A 15,166-nucleotide genomic window follows, 5' to 3' on the forward strand; every position below is an offset into this window, starting at 1 on the left:
AGCCCCACGAAGTGAAGGACACGGCTTGACTAGCTCAGGCCCTCCACTCAGCCAGGGCTGCAGGGAAAGAAGGAGGAAGGTGGCTTGGTGGGTCCCAATGTGGCCTTGGCGGGGGCTCCCTCCACTTTCCCTGAGGCCAGGTCATGGAACAAAACTTCCCTCGTGCTGGGAACTGACACATACCTCCCTGCCCAGCAACCAGGGAAGGTCAGTGCAAAGGAGTAGGACTGGGAAAGCACCAGCCCCTATCCCAGGTGGCAAGGTGTCCGGAACCTCCCCGTCGGCTCTCCAGCAGGATCTGGGGTCAGTCCCCCCTTCCCAGGCCTCACTTCCAAGTTTCCCCTGTGGCGGGGGAATCGCCTCACCATCTTCCCCCCACGCTCTAGGGCAGGCGCCCTTGGTTCTCTCTCCGGTTCTAGTGAGGCCAAGAGACAGGAGGTGCGCCCCTACACTTCAGAGATGGGGAAGAGAAGGCGGCGCCCAGTAAATGCAGGGCGTCTGTGCAGACGGTCATTTGACAAGCTCTGGGCCTGAGTCCAGTGGGTGGTGGCAGGGGAGGAGTGGCATAGGACGGAGTGGGGAGTCCTGGTGGCTGGAAGTGGCCGCCTGTAAAGACCAGGAAGAGGGGGCCGCAGACCGCTGCAGAGGCCCCTGGAAGCTGCAGTTACCCTAGGGCGCTGGCCCCCCCTCTGAAATGCAAAGTCACTTCCCAGCCTCTCATTCACCAAGAATATCAGGTTCCGAAAGCCAGTACACATCATCTTCTAATGTTTCCTAATGTTCTAGGTATTTGGAAAACAGACTCCTTTTTAGAAGTTGCCATGCTTTTTTCTTGGCTTTTATTAGCATGTGTTAAAATCATATTATCCAAACACTACCAGAAGAACATGTATTGTTCTGCATAAAGTGCTTAAGGAAAAAAATGCAACTTATTAAATTGGACATTCTTTTCTAGTTCATAAATTTTGGGTTACAATCAGGGCACAAAAGGAGAAACAGAATGCAGTATTAGAGAGAGCGAGAAGCTTAGTTAAGAACTTGGGTGGAAACACAAGACCACGTCCCATTCCTCCCACTTCCTTGCCGACTGAACACTGCACCTGCATAAAGCAGCAAACAGCTTTGTTTTAATAAATACATTTTCCTTCATTCAACTCAGAAAAGTTAATCATAGTAAAGCACTTTTTCTTTGACCATCTGTTTAAAGCCACAGGCAAGATTTATCCACAGAGTTTAAGTGTGAAAGTGTCATTTCATTGGGCTTTCCACTTTCCAATGCTATCTGGGTTCAAGATTGTCTCAGCAATTCATATTGGTTTATTTATATTTACCTGGTACTTAAAATACCAACTCTATAGTGTTTAGTGTTACAAATGCCAACCAAGGATATTTTCCCAGTACTAGAAATGTCAATGAGTGGGCCTAAGTAAGGCTTTTCCCCCAATACACTCCATTTTCTTTAAACTGGCTTCTGCATATTAGCACTCTGATGGTTGCACAAAACCCAAGTTCCTGTTGTGACAGATTTTTAAATCAGTAATGTTCTGAAAAAATAACAACTTGGAAATCTCTGTGTTTGAATCTTGGGTGGTCGTGTTGAGAACAGAAAAAAATGGCATTAAATACACTTTAAAAACATTCATTTGCAATCAAACATATTTAACTCTTCCAGGGAAGGAGCAGGTTGGTGATGGGGTGCCCCGTCAGGAGCGGCTGGTGGGCTGGGGAACCCATCATGTGCACGCACTCAGGGCAAGCTTCTGGGCCGCAGACCTCGCTTCCTGGCCGCGATGCCTTTGAACTTCGCAGAGCAAAGGGAAAAGCGAGGCTGGTTGTACCTTCAAACAGTCAAGAGCAACCTCCTTGAGTTCACCTTGAAGCGGACCCAGAAGTTGGAGCGTGTGCCAAGCTGAGGGCTGCCGAAGGGCTAAGCAGTAGTGGCTGGAAAAGGCGGTCATCTGCGGTCCTCCTGGGGAGACCCCCTTCCCTTCTCTCAAACGTCAGTGCTTTGGGCTTCATGCAGGAAAAAATCTTAGCCGCGTCGCTTACTAAAATTCCCATCTCATTTTACCAAAGCACACTGAATAGCAGTCCTGAGTGACAAGTATATAGAACTTGCTGAGTATAGCCAAGAGAAAAACAGCTTTCTAAACTATCCTGTTCTTTGCTTCTTCCTACAGATGCGTCTGTAGGACGTTCTTTAGTTTCACAGTGATATATGCTGTTTCAGGAAGCACAAGGTGATCGGACTTTGTTTCCACGAAGTGATGACCTACTTTAGTTGGAGCTTAAGGTTCCATGACTGGTTCTAAATCCTGCCATATATTGCTATACCAGTGACAGGATTTAGGGCAGTTGGGAGGCTCTCGGTGCCCAGTTCCTGCCAAGCATAGCCCACCAGTCATGGCTGGGCTTTCACTATCAGTAGTTATACTTCCCTTTGATGTTTCAAAAAACCTATGGTGTATTTGTCGCCTCACTCCACTCCACCCTGTCCATCTGACTTGGAAGCCTGAGAGCTTACTGAATTAGGCTGAAAAGAGGCTCTGTACCTGCTGATATCGACGGCAGTATAAGATGCTAGCTTACTATTTTGCACAGCACCATATATCGTGCCTGTTATTCAGGCCAACTATAGCCAACCTTTTCGTTTTGTTTTTTTCTTTTTTTGTTTTTTATAAAGAAAATCTATGTAAGTTGAGGTTCAGAAATGCATATATTTTTTACTTACAAATATTCATCTGACCAAAATCCAACATAACCTTTATGGAACACTTAACAATCGTTTTGTTTTTAAAATAACATTTCATTCAAACTGTATATAATTCAGTAAAGATTTTTATACAGCAAGCAATGCTTAAACCCTGGAAAATCTGTAGAAAAGAGATTTTCACACAAAATAAGAAAAGAAAACTTTGAGGTATCCCTCACACACACACGTCCATTCATCCTGACCCACGCGCACACACACGCACACACACACACACACACACACAGCCATTCTCACTCACAAAGTGGCTGCAGCATAGGCAAAAAATTGTAGGTCCAAAGGAAAATAATTGATTGTTCTAATAAAGAGTCCAGGTAGCTCAGAAAGAAACAAAACAAAACACAATAGTCCTCTGAGGAAATTACTACCTCAAAAAAATGTTCTCAAGGTGAATTTGAGATCTAAGCCTACCAAATTGCTTTTGCAAAACAGCTCCCTGCAGTCCAAGGTGACTTGTGCAAATAGAAGGAATCAAATGAGGCTAGTTCCTGTACTTCCTTTAACAAGGATGTGGGATGCTCGCAGGCGCCCAGGGCGTTCCCATCACGCCAGGTACTGCTGCAGTGCCATCTTTGCCCTGCAATCACAAAGCTCCTGTTAGCCGTCATCTCAGAAGTGTAATTAAGGTAAAAAGCCCATGGTTCAAAGATGGTAGCTGGGAAAGTCTAAAAAGGTAGGTCCCCCAAGGGAATCGGGTACCTACTTACGGTAGGTAAGTGGGACACCTACCGTAGAGGGCAGAGATCTGTGGTCAGCACACACGTCAAACCCATGCTGGCTACAGCTTCTTCCTGTGGTCCTGCTCTTGTCCTTATAGCTGCTGCAACCCAGTGACATTCTATAATTTTCCTTTGCCAATGGCATATAGTTGTGATGGATCTGGGATTCTTGACTTTCTCCTATTTTCATGCACGTTTTATCTAGTGCTGCAGGACACTGGGGAGGACACTTAGGGTTCTGGGAAGCTAAGAGGAACACTGACCCGGGAAGAGGTGGGTAGGGGCTGATTAGAAGGTGCGTGGGAGGGGCAAAGAGCTCCTGGGATGAGGCTGTCTGGTGGTTCAAATGCCTCAGAACTGAGGAAGGGAGGTTACAATTTTATCCCATTCTTCTCATTATGCCTGATAACACTGACTGATGTGGGATGTGGGTTGTTACACTGATTAGGGAAAAAGTTAGCTAGCTGGAGAGGAAAAGGTGCAATGTGGGCAATGCCTTAACCTATCCTGATCCTTATTAAAGTGCCTTCCTTTGAGCTGGGACTCAGAAGGCCTCCTTTACTCTCCCATCATGATTTGGTAAAGGCTGCAATTGTGGAAGTTTGGAAGTCAGGTTTTGGCAATGATCTCCCCTTCTAAGTTATGGAAAGAAAACGTTAAATTTTTCTGTTACTATTAGCTGATGAAAGTATACCAGAGCAGATTGGGCAGCGATAAGCTGGACTCAGGCGCAGTTTCTTTGCTGCAGTAATGGATACAATCCACAGTTTTAAAAGAGGTGTGCTAAGGGATATTCTTGCAATTATTTAAGACTCTGTAAAGATGACAGTTGCAAATAGTCCAGTTCATCAGAACAGGGAGCTCCATACAGACCACTCCAAGTTATGAGCAAGTTGGGTTCTACAAGGTCGTTGTGTTAGGAAATAAGTTTATGAATAATGCCACAGGCTACCTCTTATTGACCATAACTTCACAAACCTGAGGCCCTCTGAGGCTGGGGTGGAGAGGCCTAGTTAGCAATAGCTCCTCATCTGTAAGTGTCTGAAAGTCAAAGGATCACAAAGCCTTAAAGACAAAGAACCTGAAAGATGTTGTCTTTAGGTAACAGATTTACTATGATGGGAAAGCCCACATGAGGGTCTTGATCGAAATTCTGTATTACTCTTTAAAATCGTCAATTCAGACTCCTTCTGGATCTTTCTAAGGGTTTGGCTATATCTGATTATATCGGACCTCAGAGACTGTGCCCTCATTATCTTTCTGCTATCTATTAATATCTAAGGAGTCTTTCAGATGGATGGTTTTGTAGGCAAGGTTACCTTTCCTTAAATGGACTGAGGTAGAGTAGCTCAGACCTTGACCCTTTTAATGGGGTTTAAGAACTGCTGACAACGTATGTGCCACAGAAATTGGGGAAACAGTACCAGATTGGTCTAAGCAATGCAGGCCAGGGCTTAAAACTATCCCACTTCATGCTGGTGAGGCCTCTTTCCAGGTCATCCCAGAGATGATTTTAAGCAGAACTATTTTAATTTCTGAACAAACACAAGAAAAGAAACCCAGGGAATAGTCTGGCTCTCAGCCAGAAGAGGCGGGCTGACAGAGCCTGTCATTTAAGCCAGCAGCTGTTACTACTGCTGTGGAGGTAGACATGAAGGTTCCCGTCCTCAAAGTACAGCTCAAATCCCACATTCAGCATGTGGCCGGCCCTGACTTGCCTTTGACGGAACACTCATCTGAGCAGCAGGGTGGGGGCTGCAGTTATTCGGGGATTTGTCCTTAACACACTGGATGGCAAGCTTCAGGGAGGAAGGGGCCCAGCTCTTTGTGCTCCATCTGGCCCAGCCATTCACTTGAGGAACAATTAAACGAATGCCTCTTCCCTTCTGTGGAGCAGACAAGCAAGCTGATAGCCGTAACACCATGTGTTGTGTCCTACGGGAGCACAGAGGGGTCCCTAGCAAGGCCTGGGGGCCAGGGTGCAGAAGGATCCAGCAAGATTTTTCCACGGAGGTGACAACCTGATTTGCGTTTTGAAGGACGGGTGGCCATTGTCCAGGCGTTCTCCGCCCTTGCTTTCAGGACACCTGTGCGCTCGGGTCTTTGCCTGCCTCACCGGTTGTTCTTCCTGCTCCTTTGCTGGACCTTCTTCATCTTCCCCTAAAGGTGGCGGTGGGGTGTCCCAGAGTATGGTCCTTAGCCCTCCTGTCTTCTCTCCTCTCGTTTATTCTCCCTAAGTGACTTCAGCCAGCTCCAGGGCTTTATATACCATCCCAATTCATATCTTCAGCCCCACTCTCCCGAGTCCCTTGGATATCTAATAGCATCCAAAAGTCAGCACACCAAACAAGAACCCTTGATTCTCCCTGCCCCCACCCACTTCTCTTCTATTCTTCACCATCTTGGCAAATCCTCTATTCAGTTGCTCATGCTAAAACTCTAGGCATTTCCCTTTCCTCTCCTTCTTTAACATCCTACATCAAAGCCATGAGCAAACCTGTTGGCTCTACCTTTAGATTAAATCCTGAATCCAATCACTTCTCAATACTCCCAGCACTACCACCCTCATCTCTTATCTAACACGACTGTAATGGCCTTTAGCTGGTCTCCCTGCTTCCATTCCTGCCCTACTACAGACCACCCTCTACACAGACACCAGAGCCATCTTTTAAAAATTTGAACCAGATACTGTCTCTTCTGCTCGAAACTCTCTAATGACTGACTTCCTATTAAAATCCGGATAAAATCCAAAGTCCTTGCCACAGTCTACAAGGCTCTTCAGTTGCTCCCACTGCCTCCCTGTGTCCAATTCTTACCACTCTCCCCCTCGCTCATTTTTCCCCAGCCCCACTGGTCTTCCTGCTGTTTCTTGAACATTCAAGCATTCCTGCCTCAGGGCCTGGAACCCACTGTCCCCTGTCTGGAATACTATTCTAAGCAGCTGCCTGGAAGACTCTCTCATTTCGCCCAGGTCTCTGATCAAATGTCACATCCTCGGAAAGGCTGGGACTAATCTATACCACAAGAAGCTTTCTTACTCTCCATTCCCTCACCCTTGCTTATACCTTCGTAGTACCTCTCGTTATCTGCTATCATATTACATATTCATTTGCTTATTATCTGTCTTCTGTACTAGAATGTAAGTTACATGAGGGCAAGGATGTCATCAATTTTATTCACCCTTATATCACCGATGCCTGAAACGGTGCCTGGTAAGGTTGGTATTAAAATATATATATATGTATTTGTTGAATGAATGGGGATTCAGAGGCGAGGGGACTGGGACGGCAAATCAGATGGAAGAGAAGGTGTAAATGCCTGAAGGTGTGATACTGTAAGAGGGCAGGTGTGGCTGGAGCACAGGGTGGGCACGGGGGAGGGGGCAGCACAAGGAAGGCAGAGCCAGACCATGGAGCACTCTGAGCCCTGCTCGCGAGTGTGGAGAATGAAAGTGAGCTGGAAAACGAAGGCTGCGTTATAAGAAGGGTCCACAGCCAGGAAAAACAATCTCGGCTGTCCTGAGCTTAGAGGTGTCTCTGACTGTGACTCTCGCCTCCCCCAGAAAAGGTGAGCGCTCTGAGGACAGGGACTCCTTCATGGTCACTGCCGCATCCCCAGCAGCCAGGCCAGGCTGGCACAAGGCAGGCGCTCAGTGAGGTTTTGAGCTAATGAATGTTTTTATAATTGGCCTTCATTTCTGCTCTCCAAAAGGCCACACGCATTTCTATTCTAATGATCGAGGGACTGAAAGGGAATGACCTCTGGATCCTCTCCAGAGTCCCACTAAGGTGGCCTGGGCTCATGTCAATTCAGAGTAAGATGAGAATCTTTAATAATCTGCTAATTATTAGTTTATCTCTTACTCAAATGTCACACAGTTGACTCACAGATTAAAAAGGGAATCCAAGAATCTAAAAGATTTTGAGTTTGGCTATGTGACTTACTAAGCAATTCAAACCCTGTCATAAAAGAATGCAACATACCCCAAAGCAAGGCCCTTTTACTTTGATACTCACTTGTCACAAAGATTTGAATCTGGTGACTGACTCAGTTTGTGCAGAATATCTACGATGCCCATGTCTCGTAATTTATCCTGGCGTTCTTGTGAGCCTGAGAGATGAAAGCTAGCAGGTTACTGGGAACATGGCCCAGGCAATTGCTCTCTCCTTAATGTACAGCCAACAATCTGGAGCCTTACCAGTGTCCTTTGCCCTCTCCCCTTCCGCCCCCTCGCCCTCCACTCTCCCCAGTGCAGCCAGATCCCCTCATGCTTGGATTCTCCAACAGTGCTCTAACTGGTCTCCCTGCCTCTTGACCCTCCTTCCTGCAGTCCATCTGGGTTCTGCTGCTGGATTAATTTCTCCATGGACCAGAGGGTCAAGGTCAGCTTCTTCAGCCTGGCACGAGGCCCTGCCACCAGGCCCCATCTTCATCACTTCTTTCTGGACATACTTAGCCAGGCTCTTCCTACCCCAAACCAGTCCTGTTTTCCCCTTCCATTCTCTTCCACCCTCCTCGGACCTCCCAGCACTTCCTGCTGCCTCTTAGCACGTGGCAGTTCCAACTCCGCACTGCTGTGTTCTATCTTCCAACTAGACTAGGACCTCCTTGAGGGCAGCTTGTTTCCCTGGTACCCGGCTGTTACTTGGTCTCTCGGCCTGCACGCTGAATGCAGTTCTTCCTCCTTCCACTTTGTTCTGGACACAGTGCTAAGAAGGATAATTCTCCTGGATTCTTTCCTCCACCCCTGAAGAGCCCACAGTGACTCACTCATGCATTCACCTCCTTGAGACCCAGTGAACCAGCATCTCTAGGGGTAGAGCCCAGACATCTGCGTTTTACAAAGTTCCTCAGGTGATTCTCATGCAGCCAACCCAGCACTGAGACCCACTGCTCTCCCGCATGTGTTCACTACCTTAGCTGTACATTGGAATCACCTGGGGAATTAAAAAAACCACTTATGTCTGGAGACCACCCCAGAGATACTGATTTAACCGGCTGGTGCAAAAATCCCTGGGTGATTCTAATGCACAGTCAAGGTGGAGAGCTGTAGGGGCCTCCTCACAGACTGGCTGCCCCACCAGGCACAGTGTGTCTCTCCCTTCTCACCAATGCACCCTCTTCTCCATTAAGCTTATCTGCCTGTCGTCCTTCTATGTGCGGCCCCTGCTCACAGTGAAAGGCTGACCCTCCCGCCCACCCTCACCTCTCATCTTCAAGCGCGTCTCACCATCCTCCTCCTCAGCCCTCTCAAGGACGAGGACTGTCACTCACTTCCCTACGGTCTCCTCCACCCTCACGTTCAGTAATCTGGAACAGTGCTGACTCCACGGTGGGGCTCAGTGTTAACTAGACCCATGGATTCTCATTCATACCAAGGTGACATGGTTGGGGGCTTGGGGGCCAGTGAGTGGTGCCTCTACCCAGGATTGCAGGGGCACCTGATGCCTTTCCTGTGCAAGACCTTCCTTCCCATAATTTTCTTCAGAACAAATCTCACCAATCTCTTACCTTCCTCTTCATTCCATATGAGGTTTGATATACAAAACATAGCAGCAAGCTGCAATTTGACATGTGAATGACCCTATTTGATGCAGAAAAGGAAACAAAAATAGAGGTAATCTCATTTGAGGTAATTTTTGGTAACGTACCACAGGCAATTCCAATAGCCTAAAAGTTTGAAGTAGGGACCTCAAACCCAAATGTCTTGAGGGGCCACAAAATTAGTACTAATGGGTGAACAGGTTGGGCTAAAGACAAGAGAATGGTAGGAAATCTGGCACACTGGGGAGTGAAGCCTTGCCAAAAGACATTCACACTCAAATTTTAGAAACCCTCTGGCTGGCCAAACAAAACACCTCTAGGGCCACAGGTGCAGTCTGCAATTTATCACTCAACCCATACACACAGGAACACTGGCATATGCCAAGTCTATGCTTTTGACTATGCTTTCTCTACAGTAGGAAACATTCAGGGCCAATAAACTGAATAGATGTGCACTTAGTATTCATCTCTTTGGCTACTGAGTATCTGATTCAAAGTACTCTTATTTCTATAGGCACATCACAAAAAACTTGACTAAGTCTCTACTATTCTTAAGGAGCCTCCTATTTTCCTGAAACACACTTCTGGTTTATTTATCTTTATGTACTGAAAGTACAACCATTTTTGCTTAAGTTATTATTTGTCCATATACAGTGCTTTCTCCTAAATGAAAGAGGACCCAGTGGTAAAACAATCTTTCCAGATGATTTTTTTTTTAACGGAGGTATAGCTGATTTACAATGCGGTGCCAATCTCTGCTGTACAGCAAAGTGACTCAGTTATACATGTATATATATTCTTTTTTTATATTCTTTTCCACTATGGTTTGTCCCAGGAGACTGGATATCGTTCCCTGTGCTACACAGTAGGACCTTGTTGTTTATCCATTCTAAATGTAATAGTTTGCATCTACCAACCCCAAACTCCCAGTCCATCCCTCCCCCTCCCCCTCCCCCTTGGCAACCACAAGTCCGATCTCTGTGTTACAGATGATTTTTTAATTGGTCAATTAAAAACAGAAAGTCCCCACTACACTTAAATAACTTATGCATATCTGTGAAATACCATGACACAATATATGCTCAACAGTTTCTTGAAGGCTGAGACAGACTCGTCTTGCCATGTAGAACTACATCTGAACTAAGCAGAGACAAAGAAAAGCACATGCCTTCCTTCATTAGAATTCTATGGTTGGTGATTCTTTTTCCCTCCTACCTGCCAAGACTTTTAGAGAGCTGTTCAGTTGGGGCTCCACTAAGACAAAACAGAATAAAATGTGTCATCTGCTCCCAGCATCAGGCCAGCAATGAGTATTTGTTGAATAAATGAACTTATATATAGTACAACAGTAAGTATTTACTACATATAAGTTCATCCATCCTTCAATAAACATTTTTTGAGGAAACAAATTGCTGTGATAGGGAAAACTGGAGGGTGGAGGGGTGGGAACCTAATTTTAAGTGAAATGGACAGAAAAGATCTCTTTGAAGGAGGCAATATTTATACAGAGGAAGAATAAAAAATAGGAAGAACAGGAAGGTGCCAGGTGTACAAAGAGCAAGAGGTACCAAGAAGAGGGAAAAGTCTGTGATAAGGTTTGAGGTAAGAAGAAACTGTAGAGCTTATGCATATTGAGAAGGAAAAGTAGAGTAACATTAGTTCAGAGATGTAGGCATGGCTAAACTGTAGGTCCTTGTGGGCCAGAGTAAGGACTGATTTCATTCTGAGTTGACAGGAAGCCCTGAAGGATTTAAGCAGTGGAGGGACAACACCTGATTTACATTTTTAGAAGGTCACCCAGGCTGAAGGGACTGGAGTGACAGTGCTGAGGTGTCTGGGAGGCTGTTATGGTCAGTCAGGTATGAGAGGCTATGGCTTGAACTAGGGTGAGAGCAGTGGCGACAGAAAGAAGTCAACAGCATCCAGAGCAGCTAGGGGCCGGGCTAACAGGACCTACTGATAAACTGGATTACGAGACGAAGGAGCTGGAGAAATAATGACTGACTCCTTGGTGTGAGTAATGGGTAGATGGCAGAGCCACTCTACTCAGATGGAAAAGGTCAGGAGGGGAGAAATTTAGGTTTAGGGGAGATACTTAAGAATCGATTTTTAAACACCAACCTCAAGAGGCTTCAGACAGCCACAGAGAGATGCTGAGTAAGCAGGAAGATATACGAGTCCAGAGTTCAGAAGAGAGGTCTAGGCTGCAGAGTACCCTCCGTGTGACCCACGGACCTTGATCCCCTACCCCCTCCTGCCCACTAAGAAAAGAACCAGCATTTGTAAAGCTGCAGACACCATCAGGGAAGCTTGCTGTCATGGCTTTTGAAGGCCAGTAACCATTATTGTGGTTGTGTTTTGTACTGCTTGATACCATGACAGTGTAAATAAGATAATGCCTAATCTATTCATCAAAATTGACTACTGAACTGGAGCCCAGAAACCAAACAAAGAATAGGGATGACAGCAAAAGCCATGGGAGTGGATGAGATTCCCTAAACCAGTGGTTCTCAGCTCTGGCTATACCTAAGAACCACCTGGGGAACTGTAAAAAAAAAAAACACTGATGCCCAGGCTACACCCCAGAACTATTAAATCAGAATCTCAGGAGGAAAGGGGCAAGGCAACAGTCTTTGAAAGATTCCTCCACCATGCAACAAAGGGTATGAACCATCAATCTCAATAGTACATGTGCGAGAGCAAAGATAAGGTCCAGGGCTAAGCAGGGAGGCATAATGGAATGGAGGCCAAGAGAAAAGAATGTTTCCAGGAGGAGGAAACAGCTGTGCTGAAATTCACTATAAGTGAGGAGAGAGTTGAGGAGAGAAAACCATCCTTTGGACTTGGCATAATAGGATGATGACCTTAACCAGAACAGTTTCAGTTGAGCAATGGGGTTGGAGGCCAGATGAAGTGGGCTAAAGAGTGAATTTAGTGGTGAGGAAGGAGACAGCACGTGCAGAAGACGCTCTTAAGTCTGGCTCTGAACAGCAGCAGAGAGACAGGTGTACCTCAATGGGTATGGGAAGTCCAGAGAAGCTTTCAGAAGATTACAGAGATACTATGTGGATCTGGTATTGGAAAGATAAGGGAGTTCCCAGTTGAAGCAGTATGGTTTTCATTCAACAAATACTTACTAAGCATATACTAAAGGCCAGGCACTGTACAGGGTGATGGATATACAATTGTGCACAGAACTGATACAGTCCTTACCCTCAGGGAGCTTACAGTCGGTAGGCACACAAACAAACAACTATATGTTGCGATAACTGAGCTAAGTGCTCTGAAGGGAGTACTTCACTCAATTATGCCGTAACAAAGAATAACCCACACAGATGAGAGCCCACAAGGAAGTGTTAGCAGAGCTAAGATCTGAGAGGCGAGAAGGCATCCCATGGGGAGAATAGTATTCCAGGCAGAGGAGCCAGCATGTGTGAAGGTCCTGAGGCAGACAAGAACATGCACGGCCTCTTCCAGGAGTGGAAAGAGGTCAGTGTAGTGAACAAAGGGAAGCGGGGAATGAGAGAAGTTGGGGGATACAGATGAGTCAGGTCATATAGGACTCCACAGGCCATCAAAAGGGGGGATGGGAGCTTCCCTGGTGGCGCAGTGGTTGAGAGTCTGCCTGCCGATGCAGGGGACACGGGTTCGTGCCCCGGTCTGGGAAGATCCCACATGCCACAGAGCAGCTGGGCCCGTGAGCCATGGCCGCTGAGCCTGCGCGTCCGGAGCCTGTGCTCCGCAACGGGAGAGGCCACAACAGTGAGAGGCCCGAGTACCACAAAAAAAAAAAAAAAAAAAAAAAAAAGTGGGGGGATGGATTTTATTCAAGGTGTAATAGGGAACTGCTGAAGGACTTTGGCTTCTATTCTCTTAGTAAAACAAAAGGTGAGGTCACCACTAAGAGTGATGAGGGAGATAAGAGGTGAGGTTTAAAGAATGAGGAGAAAGTAAAAACCTATTCTTCTGGAGAATGGAGGCACCAGCTTGCTGGAGAATCACAGGAGGGTACCAGGCAGTGCTGAGTGCCCGTGTGGGTTTTGTAAGTGTGAATTTAACATGAAACCAGTCAGCCCGGTTCTGTGCCTTTCTCTGCAGTTGTTAACTCTGACGAGGAGGCAAAGAGAAGACAGGTTCATCCACGATTAGGGTTTTGCTAGGAGACGCCGACAGAATGAAAAGAGGAGGGATGTTTGATTTCCAGATTTTGGCAACGGGCAGATTCTGGTGATGACAGGATCCCGGGTATGGCCGTGGCAGTAGGTGGCTGAGGTGTTTGCAAGTAGGGAGCAGACTGTGACGGAAAGCAGATGATCAGAGAACAAGAGCCAGAGACACCAGAGGCTAGAGGGTTCATCCGTATAGGACTGAAGCTTTGAGAGGGAAGCTTTGGGGGCACTGAGAGAAGGCCAAGAGCCCAAGCTGTCACTGTGTGAGAGGAAGGCAATCAGATGATAGGGTGGGGAACGGCACAAGCTTCAGGAGCCTGGTGTCGTTTTTCCCTTCAGGATGGAAGAGAGTCTCTGGAATCGGTTACGGAGGAGTCTATTCTTTGTTTAATCTCTGCACAACTCGTTTTGAGCTAACAGTGCTACAGCGCTTGCCTTCTCATGTGCAGCTAGTGTGCAGCCGTGAAAGGGACAAAGGCCTACCATGTAATACTTGATTTTCTGCAGGATGTCATCATTGGTCATAATAAGTTCTTTTGCCGTTGTCCCATCTGCTATGTTGGCTAGGATGCACAGTGTCTGGAAAAGAACAAAGGGCCAGCGATCAGGAAAGCTCTGAAGTCCTCAGACTCAAGCTCTCTCAAGAACTTAGGCAATTTCCCATCTGAAGTACATGGATTCTCACAGGTTCCACTCTGAATGCCCTGATTTCTTATCTCATAACGTCATTGCCAACAAAAGTAACCACACCTAAGGAAAGTCTGCCTTAGCTAAAAGAGAGCCCAAATGTTTCAGTGGCTTCTTTCTGGGCATAAACCATCACTGCTAGGCAAAGGCAGCCATAGTTCATGCTATCACATAAATCATAGGGAAAATGTAATTTATTAATGTTTTCTTGAAAATTTCATTTTTAAGAGAAGCTCTTGCTACTAACCCACAAGGTTTCTTCAAAGAGGTAGTCTCTTTGGTAGAAACTTCAAAGGTGTTATAACTCCCCCCTACCTCCCCTTCCAAATACCACTTGCTTCCAAGCTCATGACCTTCTGGATCCCCGTCCACTAGCCACATGCAATGAGGACCTCTTGACTTTTTTGAACCCTACTGGAGGAACAGAAAGGGAAGCAAAATGTGTGAAGAAGCTTAGTCCAGGCTGGCCTAATCTGAAGGCTAGAGGGAGCCTGTGCCAGCTGGCAGGACAGTCTCATCATGAGGACAATCAGCACACTGGTACTGGAGGAAAAGACTGTTCTCGTTGGCTGTTACATTCTCACAGCCAGACCAGCAAGAGGCAAGGACTAAGGTAAAAGTGAATGGATGGTGATAGGGACACTGAGCCAGTGACAGCCCTAGCAGTTCAACAAACGTTGGCCGAGCACCTATAATGTGCATGCAGTCTGCCCACTCCACTGGGCAACGGGCTGAGACAGGAATAAGACACTCTCCCTAACTCCAAAGCCAGCACACAATTACATTTCACTGTGGTGCAACTGAGGTAAAAACACAACTGAGGACAAAGGATTAATCTCCAAAATTTATAAGCAGCTCAATAACAAAAAAACAAACCCAATCCAAAAATGGGCAAAAGACCTAAATAGACATTTCTCCAAAGAAGATATACAGATTGCCAAAACACATGAAAGGATGCTCAACATCACTAATCATTAGAGAAATGCAAATCAAAACTACAATGAGATATCATCTCACACCAGTCAGAATGGCCATCATCAAAAAATCTAGAAACAATAAATGCTGGAGAGGGTGTGGAGAAAAGGGAACCCTCTTGCACTGCTGGTGGGAATGTGAATTGGTACAGCCACTATGGAGAACAGTATGGAGGTTCCTTAAAAAACTACAAATAGAACTACCATATGACCCAGCAATCCCACTGCTGGGCATATACCCTGAGAAAACCATAATTCAAAAAGAGTCATGTACCAAAATGTTCATTGCAGCTCTATTTACAA

General features: G+C 46.2%; 1 protein-coding gene across 8 annotated transcripts in view; it reads right to left on the reverse strand.

Annotated features, from left to right (window-relative positions):
* Positions 1-806: 806 nt before the first annotated feature.
* The window catches only part of ARMC8 (armadillo repeat containing 8), a 112,176-nt gene continuing 97,816 nt past the window's right edge, over positions 807-15,166 (reverse strand). For 4 of the 8 annotated variants that reach the window (XM_029213994.1, XM_029213990.1, XM_029213993.1 and 1 more), the window contains 4 exons: positions 13,686-13,781; positions 9,001-9,073; positions 7,506-7,599; positions 807-3,347 (listed from right to left, as the gene is read on the reverse strand). In XM_029213994.1, the coding sequence (XP_029069827.1) occupies positions 3,314-3,347; positions 7,506-7,599; positions 9,001-9,073; positions 13,686-13,781 (297 nt within the window). In that variant the 3' untranslated portion in view covers positions 807-3,313. The remainder of the gene's footprint in view (positions 3,348-7,505; positions 7,600-9,000; positions 9,074-13,685; positions 13,782-15,166) is intronic. The other 4 variants (XM_029213989.1, XM_029213992.1, XM_029213995.1 and 1 more) reach the window with 3 other exon arrangements.

Source organism: Monodon monoceros, unplaced genomic scaffold (genome assembly GCF_005190385.1).
Source record: "Monodon monoceros isolate NGI ecotype Baffin Bay Population unplaced genomic scaffold, NGI_Narwhal_1 Super_Scaffold_11, whole genome shotgun sequence".
NCBI classification, from domain to species: Eukaryota; Metazoa; Chordata; class Mammalia; order Artiodactyla; family Monodontidae; genus Monodon; species Monodon monoceros.